At 47.9% G+C, this 26,653-nt stretch overlaps 1 protein-coding gene across 1 annotated transcript in view; it reads left to right on the forward strand.

Annotated features, from left to right (window-relative positions):
- Positions 1 to 547: 547 nt before the first annotated feature.
- Positions 548 to 26,653, forward strand: part of DHRS1 (dehydrogenase/reductase 1) — a 163,825-nt gene continuing 137,719 nt past the window's right edge. The window contains exons 1-2 of the mRNA XM_085646731.1: positions 548 to 697; positions 775 to 918. Coding sequence (XP_085502857.1) covers positions 548 to 697; positions 775 to 918 — 294 coding nt within the window. The remainder of the gene's footprint in view (positions 698 to 774; positions 919 to 26,653) is intronic.

Genomic DNA, 26,653 nt, shown 5'->3' on the forward strand with positions numbered 1-26,653 from the left:
TCTGGCTACCCCAATTTGCATCCCTCTCACAATGTATGGGTCCACCGGGTCCACATTAACCACTGCTGGATCTTTGTTGCTGAGTGTTGTATTGTGGAGGGCAGCTGGACAGCATTTTTTTCCTCTCACTCCAATCTGTTTGCCCCTAACCAACCTCACAGTTCTTTCGTTATCAATTTCACAGTTCACTTGTCTTTATCTTTAGATGATCTCCAGATCTACTTGTACTTCTCTAGTTCCTTAATCTTGGATTTTTCTGGTCTTCCACAATTTTGTCCCCAGCTTTTCTACATCTTTCCTTCTCTCCTCCACCGCTTCCTTCTATATCCCTACATTGCCACATCCACATTTCAACTCTTGCCCTTCAATCTGCCAGTTCCCTTCCCTATGTTTGTTTTTGATCACAAATTACCCTTGGGTTTTCTTGATCCTTTCCACCCTTCATTTGGGCCCTCAGTGCTCAGCTTCTATTACGGTATGCCTGTTCCAAACTTCTTGTGTATCAGCCTCTTCCACAATTTTGAGAATTCTGTTTATTTCCCTAGAAATGACCAGGGTGCTGTCTGGATATGTCTCTGTTGTCACTGGAGCCTCCCGGGGCATCGGAAAAGGCATCGCCCTCCAGTTATCTGAAGCTGGGAGCACAGTTTACATCACTGGCCGGAATAAGGAGACTTTGGACCAAGCAGCCCATGAAGTAAGAACTTGCTGTGCTTACGACTCCCTTTGTTCATGGCAGGAACAGCACTTTAATCCTCTTTGTCCATCCTTCAGGTGGAATCTCGAGGTGGAAAATGCATACCTGTGGTCTGCGATTCCTCAGAAGACGACAACATCAAAGCTCTTTTTGAGAAAGTCCGACGAGAGCAGAAGGGGCATCTGGATATCCTGGTGAACAATGCCTACTCTGGAGTCAAGGTAATCATTCTAGATATCTACTTTCAGAATTGCGGGAAAAAACCTCTTCCTCCCTCTTTTTCTATTTTAAAGGGTTTTGTTCACCCACTTCTCAAACTGTAGGCAGAAGCCTACAACCACTGTTAGATCTACCCCAGGTTTTAGGCTGCTGTCTGACTCCACAAGTTTGTGAACAGAGCAATTTAAGTTTTCATAGTTTAGGTAGACTTTGTAGTCTACCTGAACTATACATTTTGATTTTAATATATATGCTGGCGAAACTATTTTTAGGAATACCATTTTACTTTATTTGTAAATGATCCAAATCACTTGCAAGTCATTCATTGTTTCTACTGCAGGAATCTGTTTGCCCTTGTGGTTGCAGTGGTAATTCCCAGCTGGTTCACTGAGCCTTTTTTAATCATAGGAACATTCAAATGGGTACAATGACTTGGAAGCATCTGTTATCCAGTGGCAAGATTTCCCATTGAATCAATGTGCATGACAAATGCACAGTCATGTTATGTTCTTGTTACATACAAAACTGTGTGGGTACCATGAATGCTTCATATTAGTCTATATAAACTTTATTGTTGGATAGTTAAAACCCTAACAATTTAAAAAGTCTTGCAGCATGACATAAAATTAAGAGAAAACACTATATAAAATTGCAGATGAAAGCAAAATTAACATTTTACTTAAAACTCTGCGGGGCGTCATGGCAAACCGTGTTTAGTTCGGGGAAGGGTTTAAAAGTCTGCAAATTATTGTTAATCAATAGCAGTTGCTAAACCCGATGGTGGGGTTTCACGTTGCCATAGTGAAAGTTAGTTGGGGGCACCAGTGGTTAGCAACAGTTTATGTGCCTTTGTGACTAGTTTAATTAGGCAGATGTTCAACTTCGTGTTGGCCGGATTTAAGGCAGCTATTATGGCTTGGCGGCAGGATCGGATTCCGAGCCTGATCCATTCTTCACGCAGTAGAATTCGTCTGGCGGTGAGCAGTTCGGGACATATGCAGACTATGTGTTCCATGTCTTCGGTATGGTAGCCACACAGCCTTCATTGTATTTGGCAGTTGGGGCGGCGCCATTGTGGTAGATTCTTTAAAAAAGGCCATTCACCCAACCTTAAAACCAGGAACTTTCTTTTCCAATAAAGTGCAGACATGCTTAACAAGTAGGGCGATGTGACTCCTGGCTTGAAGTTTGTAATCACTGCCCAAGCGTGCTTCCTTTTTGACAATGTTGCCCTGTCCGAGTGAAAGGACCACAGCCTGACGCTCTTCTTGATGACTGTTTTTAGTGCCGACTGCAAGGGATTTGATGCCCAGAATTCCTTGATACCTAACAGTTGTAAACTGTGGTTCAGGTGGTGCCGATATTTGTTGGTGGCATGACTTTTCTGGATTTATTGCCAGAGAATGGCCTCCAAGGAACCCTCCCGAGCTTGACGCAGCCTGTTGTAGAACTTAATAAATGCGCATGCTTCTACGCCGTGGTGGTCGAGTAGACCTAATTCAAGGCGGACTTGTGCTGGTGATGCTGACTTTGGTAGGTAAAATGCACGACCTCTATGGCCAGGGCTTTGGTCCTCAGTGCTTCTTTCTGTTTATCCCCAGATATTTGTATTGAGATGTTGAGTCAATTTTTAGTTTGTTGAAATGCCACCCTCCATGCATCTTCTTTTGTTTCCCAAAGGAAATTGTTTTTGTTTTAGATAAGTTCAGCTCTAGGAAGTTGCTTGTGGTGTAGTCGAGCAGCTCGTTGAGTAGCCTCTGCAGGCCCACTTTCGTGTGGCCAAGCAGCACCAGGTTGTCGGCGTATAAAAGATTACTGATGCACACTCCGTCTAGTTTGTGTGGGAGGCAGTTGACACTGTCAAGAGTTAGCGAGAGGTCCGATATAAACAGGTTGAATAGAAGAGGAGCTAACACGCAGCCTTGTTTTACTCCACTTCTTGTCTTAATCTTTCTTGAAACGTGGGAGCCTGCACTCAGCTTGATTCTGATCCATGTTCCAGAATGAAGCTCGATTATGGCAAGGAGCAAGGACCGGGGTACGCCCCATGATTTTAATTTTTGCCATAGTAAACCCCGGGGAACTCGATCAAAATCCGCTTTGAAATCTACAAAGCAGCAGTGGAGTTGGGTTTGTTGGATTTTCGCTTTCTCAATCAGGACGGACAAGGTTAATAGATTCGTTGTTGTACCTGAGTTAGCCAAAAAAACTGTCTGATTGAAAGGAAGGTGCTTTGTTTCGTTGGCCCAGGCCTGCAGCTCTTCCAACAAAATGCTGGCATAGTATTTAGACTCGATGTCTAGGAGTACTATCATTTGATAGTTGCTGGGGTTGCTTCTCTTCCCGGTCTTGTATATGGGGTGGATAATATTACCTCTCCAGGACTCCGGGATGGTGTTATTTAGCCTGCGGTAGGAGAACAGTGAGGTCAGATTGCCTGACCAGAATTCGGCATCCGATTTAAATAGAGCCTGCGGGAGACCATTTAGCCCGGGTGCACCATCCGCTCTGGCTCTCTTTATTAAGCGTAGGATCTTGTATTTTAGTTCTTCCGTTGTCACTATGAGCTCAGAGGGTGGCACATTAGGAATCCCGCAGTCCACGGATGTTGGTTCTTCAAGTGCGGAGGTGAGTGAAACACTGTGACCGGGGGGGGTGGGGAGACTTTGTGGCCTCCGAAGTTGGTACCTTTGCGGTAACTTTATTGGGAAATTTAGGGCTGTCTTCTTTGTTATTATTGCTCTGAAAATGAGATGATAAAAAGTTGGACCATTCGTCGGCACTGATGTTTGCACTGCTGGAGCCACTTCCCCCATGCTGGGACCTGTTTACCAGAGCCCAGAATCGCTTTGAATTACATTTCTTACTTTCCTGATAGAGCTTTCGCCAAAATTTATCAGTAGCCACTTGTTTTTCCCTACGCACTGCAACCTTAAAGGCTGCTTGGGCTTGCTTGTATTCCTTAAAATTGGTTTTATTGCCTGGGTTCTTCCTAGATCTCCGGAGAGCACGATTTCTCAGTAACTTTTTTTGGTTGCTGGTGAATTGTACGCATGAAATACGTGCTGCTCAGTGCTTCTCTTGAGTGGGACTGCTTCTAGTAAATGGTTGGTAAGGTTGGTCCAGCGGCTGACAGGAGAGAGATCGATATTTGATGGAAGGGATAGCAATACTCTACATTTTTCTATCAGGAGTGGGGCCGCTTCATCGGACCATTTCATTCGCTTTAAGTTCTCCGTATAGGAGCCTGCATGAGTATAGGCAAGCTCCAGGTGGTGCAAGGCATTGATGGAAATAGATATAATTTGTGGTTTATGGTCACTTTCGCCTTGCGGTGCAATATGAAAACTCTCGATCAGTGGGAGGATTTCTGTACTCCCTAATGAAAAATCCAAGAAGGAGAAAGTTTGTCCATCTGATCGTGTCCAGGCTGGGGGCTTATCCGTAAGAAAAGGACCATTCAATACGGTGTAGCCTACACTGCCCAGCTGAGTGGCGGCGTACTCGCCTAGTTTTGACGGTCTATTTCCTACTGGGATTGATTGTGTGGCTAGATGTAATGGGACCGGTAGACGGTCGGTCTCCTGCTCATCAAGGGAGTTGCAGAAGAAGTTAGTATTAAAATCTCCTGTAATTATGCTAGGGATGTTACCGTGCTTGCTGAACAAATTGCAAGCAATATTGATTAAACGGTCCAGTTTGGATTTTTTCGTGGTAGTGCTTGGAGATATGTAGACATTCAAGAGAAGCAGCTGGTCAGCAGGCCGTTGACTACCCAGCAGAATTCCAGAGATCCATTCTTCCTCGAAGTTAAGCTGTTTGGAGGGCTGAGATAATTTAGTTGACACATATATTGCCATGCCCCCACTCAGCCTGCCGAACTTGGACTGTCTCGTTGCGGGAGATACGTATTCGAGGTAGCCTTTAATGGGGATGCTGTCAACTACCCAGGTTTCTTGCAGTAAAATGATGTCGTATTCCTTTAGAAATCCAAGGGATGCTGCTGAGTGGATTTTATGACCGAGCCCGTTAATATTCCAGGAGCATATCGATAGATATGGGGGTGTTTCAATCTTTCTGGTTCCTTGCTAGGGCCCCCGTAAGCCAGGACCAGTCAGCCTTTTCATGGTTTTCTTGGTTTGTAGTGTGCTCCTGGCTGCAGGTGAACGACTTCTGGCTGTTTTTAGTACTGAGTAGGGAGCTGAACATTCACTTTCATACTGAGTCTGGAAATTTTCCAGGATTGATGGGTAATTGGGGGGGCTGGACGTTGACATTATCATACCCCAGGTTTTAAATTGATCAGATTTTGTCTGAACCAATTCCCGGATTGCTATGGTTTCAAGCGTTAGTTCCGTTGATTCCCCCGCTATGGATCCTGGTGAGGTGATACATTTGATGGTAATTATGTCATTAGACTGTATAGCGTGCAAGTCCGGGAGTAATTTGAAGAGTCTTAATAGGTTCCCACGATTTAAGATGTCATGAGGGCCTCTCGAGACGTACTCTGGGGTTAGCAGTAATGAGGTGTCTGAGTTGGTGATGGGCTGCAGGGAAACTTCATCACTTGCAGAAGATTTTGTTTGATTTGGATTTTCGGTTGAAGCCTGCTTAATCGTATGAGTTACTGCCAGTGTAGAGGGCACCTCACAGGATTTAATAATTGATGGTAAAGTGGGGAGCCTTTTACTATTTGCGATTACTGGTTGATCGCTTAGCGCGTTTAAGGGGTTCTGGTAAGCGGTATCTTTGGCTATGGTTTGTGAAACGTCGTAGTGGGTGCCTGCCTCTGTTAATGCATTGTTGGAGCAGGAGTCTGACGGCAGTGTCACAGGGGTTTTTGATTCCAATCGCACTACTGCTGGTGTAGGTACAGTTGTTAATGGTTGGCTAGAGACGGGCATTGCATGCTTAAGGTTCTGTCGATGGATTTCTCGATCTTGAGGGTGCCCCGTTTGCTGGATGGTAAAGTGTGCGTGATCACGTCGGGGGGCGACACATGGGCTGCTAGGCCCAGGGTCGGGTTTCCTCCAAGAATAGGCAACTGACCTTGAGCTTGGGCTTCATTGGTGTTGGCAGGGCTACTAATAGTTGGGATTTTTGTTTCCATTGTAAGTTTGTTCCGGCTCTTCCGTAGTCTTTTTTTTTTCCCGTTTGGACATCCTGTGTACATTATGTTGTTCAAGTGGATTAGTTGGGGTTGCTTTGCTGTCTGTAGGCTCCATGGGGTGCATTGAAGTCGATGGAAATTGACTTTCAATGACAGTGGGATCCTCAGCTACAGTTGAAACTGAGGGCGCGGAGTCTGGCTCTCCGGCCGACGGTAGATTCTTAATTTCTGATAGCATTAAAGAAATAAATTCAGGTAAAGGTGATAGGGAGTCAATGATTGGAGAACAGCAGCACACCGACTGGACCAGTTGGGCCTGGGATTGAGCTTTAGTGATGAGCAAATTAAGTGCCTCGAGTTTTTGGTTGATTCCTGCGGTGAACACTGTGTTAAAAAAATGCACTTGCATGTCCATCTTATCTGAGCGATAGGCTAAGGCGGCTGCCGATGTTTGAAGTGTTTGCAGTAGCTGGGACCAGAACCCATTGGGGTCAAGTGGCGACAAAGGTGCCTGAGCGGCGGGTTTTTGAGACTCATTTGAGAAAAACAGGAAATCCAAGGGAGATAGTACAACATTCTCTCTCAACCCTTTTGGGGCGCCAGTTAGGTCGACTTGGCCGGCGTTTTCTAGAAGACTTTCAGGGTTGAGATTGTTGAATTGGGGCCCAGGGTAGGGCAAGACTTGGGGGGTCAAGACACGGGCACTCTTGTTCAGGGTGACTGGAGGTGTGACTGTTGCCAGCTTTAGTGCTGGAGGGGAAAACTGGCTTGAGGACTGAAGTGGCTGTGCAACTGGTGGAGTGATATCTCTAGTAATGTAAACTCGGGAAAGGGCCTGGACTTTTTGGGCTGACTGATAGTCCAAAGGAGGGTGACTTGGTGAGTTTGGCGATTCGCTATCTTCCAGGACGTCTGAACAGTCCAGGTTGTAGGGGGCCATCAGCACTGTTGAGCGTTTGCCTTCAATCGCGTGGATCATGGGCTGGATCAGGGTTTGGTTCAATGTTGTGACTGCTTTTGTGGAAGAAAAAGATGTATTTTATCATTCTGAGCTCAGGCATACTAAACTCGAATTTCTACCATGTTCCCTGAGTCAGTTAGGATTATAAGATGTAATAATCAAACTGCCCATTCTGGCCTATGGGGAACAGGTAGCCTTGCCATAGTGAAAAACGAAAATGGCTGTAATTCACTATTAGGACATGCCACACACACCAGGGCATGTCCTACCTTATCCTTACAATGCACCCTGCCCATGGGCCTACCATAAGGGTGTCTGAAATGAAGATAAGGGAAGGTTTAGGGACTGGCAAGTGGGTGCACTTGGTCAGTCAGCATGGCAGCACCAGACTGCACATAGGCCCTGCAGTGGCAGACTTAAGACACACTTTACAAGCTGCTTCTGTGGGTGGCACAACCAGTGCTGGAAGCCTACCAGCAGCATTTGATTTACAAGCCCTGAGCACACATGGTGCACTGTACTAGGGTCTGACAAGTAAATCAAATAACCCAATCATGGAGTCACTAATCAATATGTCAATTTACCATAGGGAGCACTTGCACTGTGGCACTGAATAGCAGTGGCACAGTGCCCAAAGAATCTAAACCAGCAAAACATATCAAAAACAGAGGAGGCAATAATAACAAAATGGAAGGGAGGCTCACACCAATGGTACCAGGTCTAACAGCTAGTATCTGTGGAGGAGATCCCAGACTATTGACCAAAGATTAGTTGTCCAAGGCAATCCAGAACCACGTATCAGAAGGTCACGCTTCTCTACGTTCAGTTTGAGCTTCTTAAGGCTCACCTACAGCTGGATGGCAGAGACACGTAAAAATTGTTTCTGAATTTCATCCATAGGGTTGTTGAAGCTGAAAAACAGCTGTCTGGTCTGCGTACGACAGTCACCTCAAGTCAAACTATTGAGTCAGAAAAGTCAAAGACGTATGTAAATATTAAACCGAATGGGACCCCATGAGGAACCTCTGTTTTCTTTTAAACTCCTGTATTTCTTAACTGAAGCTATCACACACACTTTCACACAGCTTCCAGGAAGAAGAGAGCTGGAGACCTCTTTCGATGGGAACGATCCTCTGACTGGGTATACAAAGGAGATAGGGGCCTCAATTCATTTTTCCATCTGGCTGAACAAAAATCATAAGTGGGTATCAGAATCACATCGATTTGTCCTTCCATGCACTCATGTCTTCTCTAAGGCCCTTGTAAATTTAGGAGAAACGTATTCATTTTGTAGTTTGATATTTCAGTAACCAGACAGAGAAAGGTATCATAACACTTTAAATAGATGATTTATTGAACAAAAGTAATAACATTGCGTCCAAAGGCAAAATAAAGGCGCAGCAACCAATAGAACATAAAGCCTTGAGCAAGGTAAAAATGACAAATAGCCAAACAGCGAAGAACATCATAGAAAGGAAAATGTTTTGCATTCCTGGGGCAGCACCAGAGTAAGACTTCACAAGTTACTGAATAATGGACAAGCGATTTATGAGATGGTAGAGGTTGTTGGAAAAGAAGCGTTATTAGGTATTTTTTTAAGGCCTCATGAGAAGGGTTGGTGCTGATCCCATGTTGGATGGCATTTCATATTTTGGCAACTTTCCCAGAGAAAGCTTGCTTCAGAGTTTAAGCTGTTTTAAAGGTAGGGGTTTCCACTCGCAGAGAGCCAGTACTTCGGAGAGACCGGTAGACTCCTGATATGATTAACTTGTGCTTCAGATATTTGTCTGAGCCCTTGTGCAAAGTCCCGTGAATTATGTTAGCCAACTCATATGTGCTCCTGGCCTCAATGGGGAGCTATTTGTGTGTGATCAGGGTTAGAGTGATCGGATTTTCTTGTACCAGTGACTAAGCGGGCTGTCAGGGCTGTCTTTATAGGGCTAGGTGTATTCTTGATTCCCAGTTAATAGCGAGTTGCCGTCTAATTTAGAGTGGACCATTTTTAAAATGTATTTAATTTGAATACTTGGTAAAGCGCATGACTCACTCCATAAGGAGTATCTCAGCGCTGCACTGCACAAGGAGAGCATATACATTCTATAGCAGCAAGACTGGGAGGTCCCAATGGGGGATTCAGGTCACAAGGGTCCTAGGAACAAGAAAGTGCAGTTGGTTCGTCAGTTCCTGGGCCTGGGCGCTCGGGTGCATGGTGGAAAAGTCAGCTGGCTCTGTGCGTCCTAGCACCTTGCGGCCGTCTGTCTCGACAGTTGAGGGTCCAAAATTAAGTGGGCTACTCTGGAAATGGGTTTCTGCGGTACTGACGTTCCTCTGCGGCTGCTTTGTCTCAGAGCTGTGGAAGTCCCGACTGGACTCTCATGGCCTTGGCTTGCTGCAAGGAGTCCGGTACTGCAGGTGTTGGTCCTGTGCGGCTGCGGTTCGTCCTGGTGACCTCTGAATTGGTGGGGTAAAGATCTGACTTTCAGGAGCACAGGTACCTCCTCCTGGGTGGCGTGGTATTGGGCTGGCCGGTGAGCTGCAACTCGGTGAACCAGACTATGCTTTTCTGTGCTTGCGCACTGCTGGGGAGTAGCTCCTCTCATCAAAGGGAAATGTCCTACCAATTTGTGACGGGCTGGCAGTCTCCCCGGGTTCTTGGAAGCCGGTCAACTGCAGGACGAGTCACTAGTCACAACTGTCTGCAGGACGAGTCGCTAGTCACGATTGTCGAGACTTGGAGCTGGCAGGCAGGGTTTGGCGTCAAACGTCCACAGCAGTCTTCAGTTCTTGCTTTTTCTCATGGCTGTCGGTGTCTTCTTCTTGATCCATCGAATCTAAGTTCCTGGTGTCAGGGGTGCCACTTAAAAATTCCATTTAGGGGCGTTACGGGGACTGACAGGTAGTAGCCAATAGGCTACTTACCTTTAGGGTGGCTATACCCTCTATAGGACAACTTTCTTTAGGAAGTGGGCATAAACATGACCCAGAGAGCCTAATTCCACTAAAACTAAGATGGTGGAATTATAAAAGCCGGGTCCACATCAGGTAGCCCACCTTGTGGGTGGTATCAGCTTGAGAGGAAGACACACCTCCTTACTAGCTAATTTTCTCGCCTATCCTGGTGCAAAATGGGTCCGGGCAGGGGATGGCATTTCCTCTGTCTGGGGAAGACTGGGGTCTCATATTAAAAGCGGCAGAGGTCTTTTAAGCCTCCTGCCTTGATATGCTGATCACTTAGCCATCCTGCTTGGAGGAGATGACAACACTTCTGGCCTGAGAAGGCATTGTTTCTGCCCTCAGAGAGTGCGTGCTTTCACCTCCAGAGGGTCAGAAACCTGTCTGTGGTGGCAGGCTGGCCTACAGCAGTCAGCCAGCACACTAGTTGTCGGTAGGTTTTCAGAGGGTACCTTTAAGGTGCCCTCTGGGTGCATGTATTAATAAATCCATCACTGGAATCAGTGTGGGTTTATTAATTCAACGTGGTTTATACCAAACATCTCTAGTGTCAGTGAAGCCATCATGTAGCTGGGGAACTCGTAAATACCAGTGTCCAGCACATGTACTCAAAATGGCTTTCCTGTCTTCTAGTAATATCTAGAATCGACTTAGACATCACAGGGGCATATCTGCTGATGCAGATATGTCCACACATGTGGTATTGTGCACCCTGCTTTAGGGCTGTAAAGCCTGCTGTAGGGGTGGCTTATCTAGACTGCATGCAGTTTCTGCAAGCATAGCACACAGGAAGTGTACCATGTTGTGTCTTCACTTTTCTCTGCACCATGTTACACAGCCGGCAATGGCACTTTGCATGGTGGTGCTGAGGGGGTCCCTTAGGGTGGCACAATAAATGCTGCAGCCCTTAGGGACTCTGTTTAGCCTCCTTGCCTTAGGTACCAAGGGTACCATTTACTAGGGACTTAGAGGGGGTGATAAAGGTATTGCTAATTGGGGAACAATTGAACAGTTTTAGGGAAAGCGATCTGGCAGTGGGGACCTGGATAGCAGGAACCAAGCGCACCTCTGCTGAAATTGCATCAGATACCAAGCAAAAAGTGGGGGGTGACCATGTCAAAAAGGGGCACTTTACTATAAACTGTACCTTTGATTCCCATCTGATCTTCTAGGATTCTTATAAGGTATGAGTGATTGATTGTGTCCAGTGTTGAAAAGGGGTCAGGGAAAAGAAGACAGAATTTTCCGTTGTTCTCAATAGATAAGGTATCCTCCACAAATCATAGTATCTTAATCTCAGTGCTGCAGTCAGATCTAAAGTCTGACTGGTGGTCATGAAGGGGGTTGTTTTCCTTCATGCATTTATTAAGCTGTTTTGCCATGCAGAATTCTAGTACTTTTGCTTAGAACGGGATGTTGGATATCAGGCAAAAGTTGTTGAGGGTGGTGGAATCAGCATCTGATTTTTTAAACAAGAGGGTGACTTGGCCCTTTTTAATGTTTACAGGCACTACCCCTTGGCTGGGGGGGAAGTGTATTATTTGGGCGAAGTGGGGAATGGGAGATTAAGCTATTTTCTGACTCTAGTGCCAGGGATGGGATCTGTGAAATGAGAGGATGGCCTGATCGTCAAGAGTGTTTCTCAGTGCAGGTTCAGTTAGTAGTTCAAAGGAGATCCATTCCTCTGGGAATTTACAAGATAGTGTGACCGGCAGAACAATGTGAATGTACTTTGGGATAGATAGCTACATTTTGTTTACCTGGTCCATGAATAAATTGTAGAGTTATTATTGCAGCTTTCTTTGTTAGTTGGAAGATTGGAAGAAGTCAGATGACTGGTGAACTTCTTGACAATGTTGAAGAGCTTCCTGTCTTTTTTTTGCCACAATGATTTCTATTTTGAAGAACTGCACATGTGCCTCAAAAACGTGGCCTTTGTATTCTTTGCACTTGCATCAAAGGTTTTCCAGAGTTTCCATTGATGGGTTTTGGTTTGGTTCTGAGGTTTTTCCATTCATTTTAGAAGTTGTGTGGCGAACCATTGAAGAGGATATGTTGTTGTGGAGTTTTTTTATTTTAAGTGGGACAAGGCCGTTAGTGACTTTTGTCATGATGGGTAGTGTTGTGATCTGAATGTGAGGATGAAAGCTTTGAAATTATATTTGAGCTTAGTAGGGATTGGTGACACTATTGAAGTCCCTGACTCGGTCCTAGGTTTCTGCATTGTTTGCATGTGGACATAGTTGTGCAGAGCAGGGAGAAAGGTACAAGTAAGTAGTCAGACCAGCCTACTGGCATCGGCGGGAGCTGGAAGGGAGCTTGGCCTTCAGTGAGGTCATTTTTACAAATCATGAGATCGAGGATAGATTCTTTCTCATAGGTGGGAGTACAACATAATTGATTGAGGCTGGTATTAAAAAAAGAGCTAGTTGAGGCATTACTGTGTCAGACTCTTCTTGATGTAATTCGAAGTTCTCGTGTAATATGTTTTTAGAGTCACTCCTCAACCTCTCAGCTATTAGTTTAACAAGTTGTTCTACTTAGTTTGTATTCTCCATTAGGTTGGTGGATGATGTAGAATTTAAGGAGCTTCTGGTCACATGTCTTCGGGTCAACCCTCTGCCTTGTGTTCCAGCTCTATTATGTTGAATTATTGAGAAATCTGTGGGAATCAGAAACTCAACAACAGACCAGGAGGTGACTGAGAGCCAGGTTTCCATAAGGAATAGAAGTTTAAGGTTTTGAGAGCGGATCAGGTCTACAATTTCAATACACGGAGTAGCTGCTATTCTGCTGTTGTGGAGCAGGCAATTTAAAGTGGACTGAACGGTTTTACTGGTGGGTGAGAAGGTGATAGGGACCTGTAGGACATTTTGGGTGTTTGCTCTGGTATTTTGGGGGCAAGAATTAGACACATTTCTGCCTCTTCCTCTTAATGACTGGTGTAAAATAGGGGGCATCTGTTATATGGGGGACAGTGGAAGTGATGTAGTGTTGAGGATTGCAGTAATGAATAGGGAGAGTTTGAGGGATAGAGTGTTGACTGGCATCCACATCCAAGGGTGGGTTATGGTTATCCTCTGTGAAAATCAGGTTCACCCTAAGTAAGGAGGTAAATGGGTAAGGTTCTAGGTAGGGCAGGTTGCTGTGATCCTCCGTGGTAGTTAGTTGCATTTTAGGTAAAGTGATAAATCAGTGGGATTCTGGGTCAGTAGTGGGCTGTAGAAAAGATGTGTTTCAAGAATGATTTAGGGAGTTGATTTCACCCTCAGCTATAGAATGTTGAGACATTTTTGGGCATGTAGATTATTGGGTTGTGAAAAGGATTTCAGAGGAATGGGAGAGAGCTGAGTAAGGGGAACTGAGTATAAATTCAAGAGACTTCATTGTAATGGTCAAAAGCAGAATTTTAGAGAATAAAAGATTCACTTCAGAGAGAAGGACTTCTATTTTGTCAACAAGGGAGTCCTCTACATAGGTGGATGGAAGAGTGTTTGTGACAGGGCAGTGGCTTACTGACTTTGAGAGCTCAGTTAGGATTTGAGAGGGAGATAGAGGGAAAGTCTGCTTCATAAGTAGGATGACAAATTAATTTTGGTTTGAGTTTTGAGGGTTAAAATCTGTGATTGAATGTATAAGTGCAGTGGATGTAATGGAGGAGTTTATTTGATGGAGTCCAAATCCATCTGAGGGCCAAACGTCCTTACATATTCAAGGATACATTTCTTTGGCTGGATTTGTGAGTGCTTGATTAGTGTTACTGTGTCTGGGTAAAGAGGACATGATGTAGTGTTAATGTGTTTCGGTACAGAGGGCATGATGAATACATCATTTAGGCAGAGAGCAGATTCTGTGGGGGAAATGCCAGACCGGACTGTGAGTCTTCGTGAGAATGAGATTGATCTGGAAGGAAAAAGGTAGTCAGAGAGTAAGATGTCAGTTCTCAAAAAGGAAGTCAAGCTGGCCTCTTGTGGTTGAGTTTGCTAGAGAAATATGATGCATTGGAGGTAGGAGAGGAAAGGCAGATTTTTGATTGCCTTTCAGGGTCCATGGAGAGTTAGGAGGACCTTTGTTTGTGGTGGTGTAGGGCAGGTGTGTTGGTGGTTAGGGAAACAAAGAAAAGATAATTCAGGGAGGTTCAAGTTCAGTGAGGGTAGGCTGAAAGAGCAGTGAGGAGGAAGTGAAGGAGTGACACATTTCTTCAGTTGATTGAATCATTATTAGGCTTTCCTGCTTTCAGTTTCAATTTTTGGTAAATTCTGGTGGTTTTTTCCCTGTGTTTTGCAGTAATTGTAATACTTTAAAAACAGTGGTTATCAGTGGTTACACATTTTCACGCAATTAAAAACAACAGAAACGGTGTTTTCAGGTGTTTATGGAATGTTTTGCTTTTATGATTGCTTGCTTTCTGCACTTATAGCGCATGGTATATAGACAGTGTACGCACAGTGTATATGAGGCCCAAACACATTTTTGTAAATCAAACTTATTGTAGTACACCGTACAATACTTCTTCAGTGAATCTTTGTTCATGCGTGTTCGCTCTTTCCTTCCCATGTAAACTTTTATCTATGAAAAGGTACTCTCAGCATTGACACTTTAGACTGCCAACAGCCAAAACAGCCAGTACACACTTTGCTAACTGTGGCCACTGACCTAGCTTGTTCCATGCCAATACTGGTACACCTGAATACTGCAAGTCTCTAGGACAGGTTTTGCAACATATGTGTTGCCCTGGGTGTATATGCCCTCAAAGTTATTGAAGCAGTACTTTCGCAGTCCGGAGAGAATTCCCCTTTACAGAAGGGATCAAGAACTTGTGCAGAGTACCAGTCAGGCTTCATTGACTTCAAATGCCATGAATGGTGAAGGGACCCTTTCTATGCATCATTGTAAACCATTTCTCATATATTGTAGAATAATATTTCTGATTTGCTCCTCAACATTTCTTTGCTTACCAAGTGACAAGCATTCTAACATGAAACATGTTGCAGTGCCAAAGTCACTAAAAGTGTTGCCCAGCCTACTCTCAAGGAGATGTTTCACATCTTCACCAATTAAGCTGAACACTTGGTAGACAAGGGTGTTGTTTGGTTATGTCCACTACAGCAGTCATGTTTTCCTGTACACATCTAAGAATGCAGTAGAGTGTACTTCTTCTAACATCATATCAATATGCGACCAAAGATCCTCACATTTCTTGCCTTTAGGCATCATCGCTAAGCAAACATTCTGTAAATGGTTGCCACATGGATAATATAGCATTCACAGCCTCTAGGACTGAGAACCACTGGCAAAACAACACATTTGGGGTGACTCTTTATTTGATGCCACACAATGCAAAAAAAGGGGAAATATTTACGTTTTAGTTCCCGTGCATTATGAAATAGTGCAGTAGAATGGACCAGAAAGTCAATGGCATTCTTCATTAACTCTGAATATTGTTTTTTCAGTGTTTACATGTTTACACTGGTGATGGCTATTTCCCGTTCGATGGGGTTTTATCAGTTATTATAGGTTTAAACTTAAAAAAGGATAGCCTAATCATTATTTTGTCATTTTTGAAAAGGTGCGTAGGAAGAAATCATTTGGTTTTTTTCATGCACATTATTTTTAACCCTATTCCACTGGCATTTCCTTGGAGAAAATTTCTTCCCAAAGGGAGGGGTGGTGAGTGAAGAACAGCAGGTCTGTTTTTAGGCATTCTTTATGACCACAGTGATGTTGGACACGAGTGGTATAGCAAGAGAGAGGAGGGCAAACATGGACCAACTATCTTTCTTGGTAGCTCCATGTCCCAACTATTACTAAGCCACTAAAAGCTGTTCATACTTTGGAACTAGTCTTTAACATTAATTTCACCCTAACAGAGGTGAATCCTATTCCTAATTTGTTTCCAAGCAGCATGTGCGGTCCAAGACATGTTGTCCAAAGTTCATGAACTCTACAAACCTAGTTAATTGCAAACCAATTCCCATTGTTTCTATTCTCTAAATTTTGAAATATTTTGGCCTTGTCGCTATGAAATACCCAGTGTTGCTGTTAATGCTTACTCCTGATGGATTACTCACTTGGATCTGAAATGCATAGAAATTTAAAGAGAAACATAACCGACATCTAGGATGACATATCATAATGGATTTGCACAGATATGTGCCTTGATAGTGGGGAATATGGCTTGAATAATTCAATTAATTTAATAAATATATCACAAACATATACCTGTAAGTATTGTGGATTTGAAACTTTTGGATTGGAAAGCAAGAAGAGCAATTACAGCACTGAATTTACACCACTCTGTGCACTAAATTCACACCAGGATCCATGGACAGAGTATACCTTCCAGTGGTACCCATGAATGAGTTATAGCCAATACTATTAATCGAGCATTCAGGTACTTTGAGTGCCATAGGAGGATCACAAACATTCACACCTAGTTGCAAGGCCAGAGACCCCTTCTGGAAAGCTTCTTCAATTCAGATATTTGCATTACAATGATGTAAACAAGCTACAGTCATATGGTTGGTCCATGCATGAACTTCCATAAGTAGTTTGACATAGCTGACTCACATTCCAACTGCATGTCCTGTCTGGAGAACCACCATCCTGAATACTACACTACAGTCTCTGCAACTCTTAGGCGAGGTATGTAAAAACATGCCAAGTTCCAGGAAAAGACTGCATCCCAACCTGGAGGAAAAATACCTCAGCTCCTCAGACAATTTCCCCTCAACATTGACTGTATAGTTCCAGTCAATGTTGCCCTGTGGGATCAAGCTTGTTTTTCCCTCTGAAGCAGTAGCTTTGGAATTTTTCATTGAGGGGATGAGCATTCCTTCCTCCCTGAATGCATTGCAGGTGAACAAGCTTGTATCTGTTCTTGTGACTTTGGTTCAGATTCTCCCTATTCCAGGGTGGTACCACTACCAGTCTCTGATTGATTTAAAGCCTGTGACTCCTCAGCTCACATCCAGCATCACACTTACAATCATACCAGCCTTGGGCCTGGTCGAAAGACCTGTTTCAGAGGATTAGACTACCCCTCAAATCTTGTGGGTGGAACTGTAAATCCATCTCCATACTTGCATCAACTTACAAGAAAGAGAAGTTGGCTATTTGAAACACTGACCTGGATGCCAATAATTTTGTTATGAATGACAATACAGCCATTTGACAAGTTGTTTAGGGTGCCGTTCCCCCAAGAAGCTTATGGGATTGGCATTGGCATGAATATGGTGCCAGGCATCTCACACTATTAAAAAATTGATCAATTATCTTGTATGTTCCTCGGGTATGGTAATGCCACTTCCATCCAGGCAAGTTATGGCCTATGAATGAATTTGTTTTTTGTGCCTCCCTATATATCTATTTTCAAGAGGAAGTAAAGGTATGCTACGCCTGGGTAAAGTATGGTAAAGTACTGGCAGAACATAAGCAGTCGATGTCCACGACCTCCTTGCTGGGACTATGAATGCTCGTCATTTCAGGTGCTGGTAGCCCAGGTTAAACTTATTCACTTTGCGTGGCGCAAATATAGTCAAAGGGCAGTGGAGCGCTGAATAGGATCAAAAATATACAGTCAACAGGTGTTAAGGAGAGGTAGCTGGCTGCTAAGAACAGAAGTGTACTATTACTGCATTGTGATGCAGTGTTCTCCAGTATTTGGGGTGTCTTTCATAGATTCACATGCCTGAATCATTCCCCGTCGTCGGAGTGGGAGTCCCACGGTACATAAAAAAGCAATAATTATGCATATAACAACCAAAAAACCCTGGTAACCTGAACCAGGAAGTAAAGTAGCCTAAGCTACAAGGGAAAAAACTTCCACAGCTATGACTATCACTGTCATTATATCCAGTCCAAACTGCAGCCAATCAGGCGACAGCACCCACCAGAATGTTCTCCTCAGAGGCTCAGGCTGTCAGATTTTCTACCGCACGTCGTGTGAAGGGAGTCTCCCTGAGCTCTGCTCAGTTCTTCAAGTTTCTACTGTTTATTCAACTTCTAGGATGTCAACTACAAAAAGATCCCTCTTCAGACCTTGTGAGTCCTGCGGAAAGCTTCGGCTTTTTTCTGAAGACCCTCACAAAAAATGCATCTATTGCCTCTATCCTGATCATGAAGTGAAGGAGTGCAAGATTTGCCGGACTTTCCCTCAGAAGACCTTAAGGGATAGGGAAGGACGTCTTCTTCTGTGGCTACAGAAGCTTAAGGATAAAGATGATCCTTTGTCAGGGATAGAAACTGCCTCTGGGTCCTCTATCTCTTCCAGGAAAAGGGTGGCTGAAGAAGAGTTTTCTTCTACTGGGGTGAAGGTGTCGAGGAGAGCCCAGTCTGTTAAGGGCTCGGGTCAGTCTTCATCTTCATCTAAGAAGACGTCTCCACCTTCAGGATCCAAGCCCTCTACGCCCCCGAGGAAATCAGGAAAAAATCTGCCAGCTAAAAGTTTTCCTGAGAGGAATTTACCTCAAGTGAGATTGCCGTCGTCGACGGCGCCGTCGATGGCAGTGGCGTCGACGGTTATTATCGTCGACGCGGTTTCAACATCGACTATTACATTCTCGTCGCCGAGACCTGCAATGATAATGTCATCAGCTTCATCGCCGTCGACGCTGGTCTCGGTGAGTGTTAAACCCATCTCGTCGACGAAGGAGGTGTCATCCCTCGTCTCCGTCCCGTCGACGGTAATAAGCAAGAAAGTTGCTCCGTCTACGAAGACTACCTCGTCAACGTCTACTCCGTCGACGAAGATTGTGGTGCCGTCGACGAAGAATGCCTCGTCGACTAAGATCCTTGCGTCGACGAAGATGGACGCGTCGACGCCATCGTCGACTAAGACGCTCTCGTCGATGAAGAGTGCCCCGTCGACGACGCCCTCGTCGACGAAGATTACCTCATCGTCGGCACCCTCATCGGCGAAGATTGTCCCGTCGTCGACGACTGCCATCTCGTCGACGAAAACAGCCTTGTCATCGAAAATGGTTTCAACGTCAGGATTACCACCATCGTCGGTTCCGTCGACGCGATTGTCACCACCTCCTCTATCTACCTGCATGGATATGCAGGTTGTGGACTGCGACTCCGTCGTCTGTCGTGTCTGATCAAAGGGCAACAGCGACTATGCTTCTTCAGCGCAGAGGATCGTCTTTAGAAGCTACATCGCCTCTAAAATTGCCGGCGCAACTTTTACAATCGGAGGATAACGATTCCGAAGAAGATGAGAGATTTCGGACTGCAAGGAGTCCATCGGAGCTTCTCATCAAATATCAAGATGATGAGGATGATGATGATGACCAGTACGAAGATCCTAATATGAAACCACAGCCGACACCTCCTGCACCAGTGCTGTCTGGTCAAATGCCATTGGAACTGCTTGATAATCTGCAGTATATGTTGCAAGATTACTATAGACGTTTCCCTCCTTCGGAAACGGCGGAATCTCTTCCGTCGACACCCAGGCCAAGAGTACAGTTGTCGTCGTTACAGTCACCAAGACCACCTTCTCCGTTGCCATCTAGTCAATCGCAGGTTACAGACGATGAAAGGGAGTAAGGAGAGGTAGATGATCAGTCTATCATGTCGGAGTGGGATAATTATCAGGTACAAACTCCTTCTCCAAGTGCTCCGGCTCCGGTGGACTCTACCCCGGTGGACATTGGGAATTTCCATTCACTTATGGAAAGAGCGACCAAGAGATTCCTGATCCCCATGGAAACAAAGGAGGATGACTGCTTCCTGTATGACTTTAAGGACCAACCAAGGAAGCAGGTTCGGGCAATCCCAATCATTGATGTTATTTGGAAGGAGGGATTGAGACTGATGGCTACCCCTAATTCTCTTCCAGCAGTGTTACCAAGGCTGGACAAGAAATATAGAGTCCCAAGTAATTCACCAGCATGCCTAATTGGTCAACCTAAGGCGGACTCTGTTATAGCGCAAGCGGCTCAGAGACGGGCTAGAAATCCATCAACGCCCATATCAGCTCCACCTGATAGAGATGGTAGAAGATTGGACGCAATAGGAAAGAAGGTGTCCACGATGGCAGCAACCACAGCTCGGGCTGCAAACTCCCTGGCGATTTTAGGGAGATACGACCGCCAGATGTGGTCCGACATCTCTCCTTTCCTCGACATGTTACCGGAGCCTTCAAAATCCGAGGCCATAAAGATCCTGCAGGAAGGAGAGTATGCATCAGCGGAGATCATTGATGCAGCAGTGGATGTGGCATCAACTGGGTTCAGGCAGTTGGCAGGAGCTGCAGTGCTGAGGAGGCAGGGTTGGCTGAAGTCAACATCTTTTCGCCAGGAGGTGCAGTCTAAAATCATAGACATGCCATTTGATGGTGAATCCTTGTTCGGTGCACATGTGGATGAAGCACTACAGGTGATTAAGAAGGATACGGAGACGGCAAGGTCCCTGGGTAGTCTGCAATTTAAAAAATCTACCTTCCGTGGAGCCAGAGGACGTGGATCCTTCTCTAGCAGGGGAGTTTATAACCAACAGCGTTCCTTTCAGACCTCTCAATCTGGCCAAAGATCTCAGAATTATCGCCAGCAATATTACGGACAGCGAAATCAACCATATTCGCAGTCTCGTAGGAAACAGTCCTTTCGCGGACGAGAGTCCGGTAAGAAGCAATTAGTTCAGCCACCATCTTTACCGTTACCATGTACAAGAATTGGAGGTCAAATATCCCACTTCTATTCAGATTGGTTCAAGATTACCACAGACAAGTGGGTATTAGATATAATATCCAGAGGCTATGCTCTGGAATTCACGAAAATTCCGCCAAATTCTCCTCCCAAGGGCCCACCCCCTGCTCATCTCAAAGAGCTTTTTTCCCCCAAAAATTTGATGATTCAAAAAGGAGCAATCGAAAAAGTCCCTCTCCTACAGAAGGGAACGGGCTTTTATTCAAGGTTTTTCCTCATCCGGAAAAAATCAGGAGAGTGGCGTCCAATTCTCGACCTCCGCGCTCTCAACAAATTTTTAAGAAAATATCTTTCCGGATGTTGACGCTCCAAGAAATTCTGCAGTTGCTTTCGATGGGAGATTACATGGCCACCCTCGACCTGCAGGACGCTTATTTTCATGTACCAATCCTACCCGGGCACAGAAAATTTCTACGGTTCAGAGTGGCTGGCAGGGATTTTCAATTCAGAGTCCTCCCATTTGAACTCCGTTCCGCACCCAGAGTCTTCACAAAGGTCATAGCGCCAGTGACTGCGCATCTCCGTCTGCAAGGAGTTCAAATATTCCCGTACCTGGACGACTGCCTTATCAAGGCGAGTTCCGCCAAGGTAGCATCCGAGCATGTTCAAAAATGCCTCTTACGGGGGGGCGTGGCTTGCAGCCAAGCGAGATGGCCGCAGCCTAGTTGGGCTCCGGGGAAGAGATCGACTCCCCGCTCATCCGTCATTCATCCGCACACTGATCCGATCCCACAGGTCCAGAAACGGAGGCGGACACACGGCGGCGCTACCGGATCCAACTCCCGAGTCCCTCAGACGTCTGGGACGGACGCGGCAAGATCTGTAACTTTGCGGCCTGGTTCGGCGTGTGTGACCGGGGCCTCGAGTGGTGGGATGACCCCGGGCGCGGTGTGACCGGACCGGCCTGACCCGGAGGCGGAGACGGAGGCTGGGCACCTACACGCAACTGCTGACGGCGGCGCTACCGGAGGCAGCCTGGGCAGAGATGAGGCGAGTGCTCCAGTGAGGGAGGCGTAATCGGGTCTGCTGACCTCGATCGGCCCGCAACGACGAACCTGCCCGGGGCGCCGGGGCTGAGGCGTGAGCTCCGCTACTTCTCCGGAGGGTCCCGCCCGCACTTGGAGGGCTGGTACCGGATGCCGAAGGGGCTTCCCCGAGCCTGCGCTGCTTGTGGGGACCGGTGGGGCGCACCGAGGACTGCGACCCTGCCCTGTGCCGGGCCCCACTGAGGCGTGCAGCCGGCCCGGCTGATCCGCACCACCCCTTGGGGGACGACCTGAAACGAAGCGCGCTCCCTGGGCGGCCTGAGGGGTTCGTGCCCGGCCTGAAGAGCCCTGGTGTGTCAACTCCCCGCTGGGCTGCGGGAGGGTCCTTTGAGAGGCATCATCTATCCGCGCCATGAGTGGGAAGGGAACCAAGGGGCACCATCAAGGCAAGCTCGATAAATTCGCCTATGCCAAAGACCCCGCGGTGTCCGACCGCAGCGGCCGCGAGGAGAAGATGGCGGCGACCACCGACGCACCGAAGGTGACACTGGAGGACATTATGGCGGCCTTAACACAGGTACAATCAACGGTGGGGACGATTTCTACGGACGTGTCCCTGCTCCGTGCGGACTTCCAGAAAATGTCCGCCAGGGTTGCGGAGGTGGAGTAGGTAACGGAGACTCTGGTAAAGGACTCGAAAGGCCTTCTGCAGAGGGTGTCGCAGTTGGAGTCAGAGAACAAACGTATGGTGGCCCGGTTGGATGACCAGCAAGGGCGTTCTCGCCGCAATAATGTGCGCATTATTGGGATTCCCGAAAGTGAGGGGCACCCAGCCATGGACCTATATGTTGAAGAACTGATCAAATCCAAGTTGCAGCCCCGGGGCCTCTCAGCGTTTTTCTCGGTGGAGCGAGCACATAGGGTGCCGGGAGGGCGTCCGAAGGTGGGAGCGCTTCCGAGGCCCGTCCTGGCCCGCCTGTTTAATTTCCGAGACAGGGACGCCATTCTGCAGGCGGCGCGGGTGGCACCACCTATCAAACTACAGAACTCCACGGTGTCCTTCTTCCCTGACTATACGGCTGCGGTGGCGGCGCAGCGGCGGAGTTTCGTGGAAGTCAAGAAGAAACTGAGGGCCAGAGAACTTCCATATGCAATGCTCTTCCCGGCCCGTCTTCGTGTGGCGGCGGAGGGCAAGACTCTCTTCTTTGACACACCAGAGGAGGCTCATGACTGGTTGGAGGGGTGGCGCCAGGCTGGTGGTGCACGGCGCTCTAGCCGGGGGACAAGGCGTCCCGGGAGTGCGGACGATCCTAATGTACAAGATCAGCGCCTTGAAGAGGTCGAGGAGGAGCCCACCGGTTGATGTGATGGCTTATATCGCTCCCGGAGTGTGGTTCGGGGCTTTCCTCCGGGGATCGCTGCTGCTGTGTGGTCCACACATTAGATGCTTTGGGACATGAACAATGGGACCTGGGGATAGGGGACATCCTGGTCTCCCCCGGACTCCACGCTCCTTAAAGCGCAAGTACTGTTTGGGGTTCGTGGGATCGAGCACTCTGCTGAGTTGGGGTGGCGGGCAGTTCTGAGTCCGCATGGCAGGGAGGCAGGGAGGGGGGCGGGGTATGTTCTTTAGTTTTGTTCTTTGGTTTTGGTTATGTAGGACACGGCCTTCAGACTTACACCACGCACATGTTCAACACACGACCCGGGTTGCCTTCTGCACTATCCGACTCCTGCTTTGTCGCTTCACCCACCCACCGTGAAGTTGAACTTGTTTAGTGAGGTAGCCCCTGACACTGACAGGACCCCGGTGCAGCCCCTCTCATTGCTTACCTGGAATGTTCGGGGTTTAGGAGATAAAATCAAGCGAGGCCTGGTCCTGCATAGTATCAAACGCTGTGCCTCGGCACTGGTCTTACTTCAGGAAACCCATCTCACAGGCACTGCTACTAAAGCACTGGACCGATGGGGGTATAAGATGGTGGTGCACTCTGAGTTCACCTCTGGGTCCCGGGGGGTTGGCATCTTGCTGCGCAAACAGTCCCGCTTAATCGTGCTTGGTGTACATACGGATGGGGCCGGGCGTTTCGCCGCTGCCCACATACAATGGGAAGGACATCTCTACAACATAGTGTCGGTCTATATCCCTCCCGGGTTACATGCCGCGGCGCTCCCGGCGCTGAGTGAATTTCTCCCCACCCTACCAGAGGGGGAGGTATTACTTGGGGGTGACTTTAATGCAGTGATGAATGACCACGTTGACCGGTCTCCACCTCGAACGCGCGGCAGTGGCGCAATGCGACTTGCGGGCTTCACGGCGGCGCTAGGGTTCACAGATCTTTGGCGGTGGTACCACCCAGAGACGCGCTCATACACGTTCCACTCCGGGGTCCACAACACTCTCACCCGTATTGATCACTTTCTGGGCTCCCCCGGTTGCCTTCACAACATAGCCAGTATTGACATTAAACCCAGGGGCATCTCTGATCACTCCCCAATCCTCTTGCACTACAATAGTCCTCACCTAATGCGCCGCCGCGTATACCCGATACGCCCCAGCTACCTGCGACTCCCGAAGATTGGTAAAACCATCGCACGGGCGTCTAAACTCTACTTTCACGAAAACGCCGCTTCGGTCGACTCCCCTACGATTCTTTGGGAGGCGTACAAGACGGTGCTGCGGGGCCAGGCAATGGCTGCCATCACAGGTTATAAGCGCATGCAGACAGCGGAGCTGCAGTCGCTGGAGCTTGCGCTCCGGACTGCGGAGGCTCGCCAGGCCGAAACCCCCTCCCGCGAAACCTCACATGACCTGCGGTTGGCTCAGGTGAAGTACAGGGAGCACCTAACCGACCGTGTTCGACAACGACTTGAGGCCTCACGGCACACGGTCTACGATGTCGGCGATAAAACCGGCAGACTATTAGCATGGTTGGACAGGCGCGACAGCGGAGCCCGATGGATCGCGCAGCTTGTCACTGCCGAGGGGTCGAAAACGTCAGATCCACGAGACATAGTGCACACCCTAGCGGGGCATTTTCGTGACATATACTCCCCCAATTCCTCTATGTCGGTGGAGGTGGCACTGACGTATATCAAGGACCTACGGATGCCCACGCTCTCCCCTGAGGCTAGAGAGTCCCTGGAGGTCGACCTCATGGTTGAGGAGCTACAGATGGCCATTGCCGCGTTGCAACCCGGTAAAGCACTGGGTCCCAACGGCGTCCCGGTTGAGCTATATCAACGACTGCCTGAGTTGTTGGCCCCACACTTGCTGAATATGTACAAACACAGCCTGGAGGTGGGGGAGCTCCCCACAGACCAGCGAACGGCCACCATCGTGGTAATACCGAAGCCGGGTAAGCCGGCGGATCAATGTGCCTCCTATTGCCCCATATCGCTGCTCAATGCAGAGGCCAAGATCCTGGCGAAACTGTTGGCCCTCCGACTCACGCCTCACTTGACTGACATAGTGCACCCGGACCAAGCGGGCTTTATGCCAGGAAGAAGTACCTCACACAATCTAAGACGCTTGCACGGTGTGCTGGCCCGAGTGGACCGGCTGCAAGAACCAGCTGTCATTCTATCTCTTGATGCCCGCATGGCATTCGATATGGTGGAGTGGCCCTTTCTCTTCGCGGTATTGTCACATCTGGGGTTTGGGCCGAAATTTTGTGCCTGGATCCGACTCCTCTACACTAAGCCGCTGGCCCATGTCGCGGCCAATGGGCATATGTCGGAGGATTTCCCTCTGGGGCGGGGTACGCGTCAGGGCTGTACGCTTTCGCCGCTGCTTTTTGCTCTCGTGCTCGAGCCGCTCGCGACTTGGATACGGTGGGAGCCTATGGTACGGGGCCTCCGCTGGTCGCCGAGCTGGGAAGATCGCGTCTCCCTCTACGCGGATGACATACTGCTCTACTTAGCTTCCCCTAGGCGCTCTATCCTAACGTTGCTTAACATCTGCGAGGTGTTTGGCCGGGCATCCGGCTATACGATAAACTGGTCGAAGTCGGTCCTCCTGGTGCTGCGGGGCCCCCCCCCCTCGGCTGCCGGAGGGCTGCCGGATACAGGTGGCGGAGGGGTCGTTTAAATACCTAGGGGTGCACATTACACGGGAGCAACAGGAATTTTACAGGCTCAACTTAGGTCCTCAATTGGACCGCCTCAGGCAAGATGTGCAGCACTGGGGAACGTTGCCCTTGACCCTGGTGGGGAGAGCGGCGCTCTTTAAAATGATGGCCCTGCCGCGGTTTCTTTATGTGCTAGAAAATACTCCATACCCGGTGCCCCCGACCTACTTCCGCGCGGTGGCGGCGCAGGTCTCCAACCTCCTCTGGGGCAACAAACCGGCGCGCATTGCACAAGCAAAACTAGTCTGTGGGTGGTACGATGGGGCATTGCGCTCCCAGATATCCAGCTCTATTATTGGGCGGCGCAGCTCAAGGTGATCAACCAGTGGCTCCATGCGCCCCAGTCAGACCCAGCGTTTAAGGCAGATAGGGATATACTGGGTGAAAGGGGTCTGCTAACTCCACTATATGATGCCCGGTTGGCCCCGAAGCTGATCGGCCCTCTGCGACAGACTGTGTCTCTCTGGCATGCGGCGCAGGCCAGGCTGGGTTGGCGGGGAGTCCTGACGAAGCTAACGCCTCTCTGGGATACAAAACGACTGGGGTGTCTGAGGGACAGCAAGGGCTTCGATGCTTGGGACGCCATCGGGATCTCGGTGGTAGGTGACGTGGTACATAAAGGGGAGGTGGTCCAATTCGCTCGCTTACAACAGCAATATGAGCTAGCTCCCTCAGAATGGTTCCGCTATCTACAGATGAAACATGCCCTGACGGCGCAGTTAACCCCTGGTGTGCAGGTTCCGGAGGCGTCCCCACTGGAGGACAGATTGTTGACCGAATAAATGCCTAAGAGGGCCACGTCCTTCACATACCGTAAATTGGTCAACAATTTGCCGGACTCTATGGGGCTATTGCGGGAGAGGTGAACCGGCGAGGTCGGCGAATT

Source organism: Triturus cristatus, chromosome 1_1 (assembly GCF_964204655.1).
Source record: "Triturus cristatus chromosome 1_1, aTriCri1.1, whole genome shotgun sequence".
NCBI classification, from domain to species: domain Eukaryota; kingdom Metazoa; phylum Chordata; class Amphibia; order Caudata; family Salamandridae; genus Triturus; species Triturus cristatus.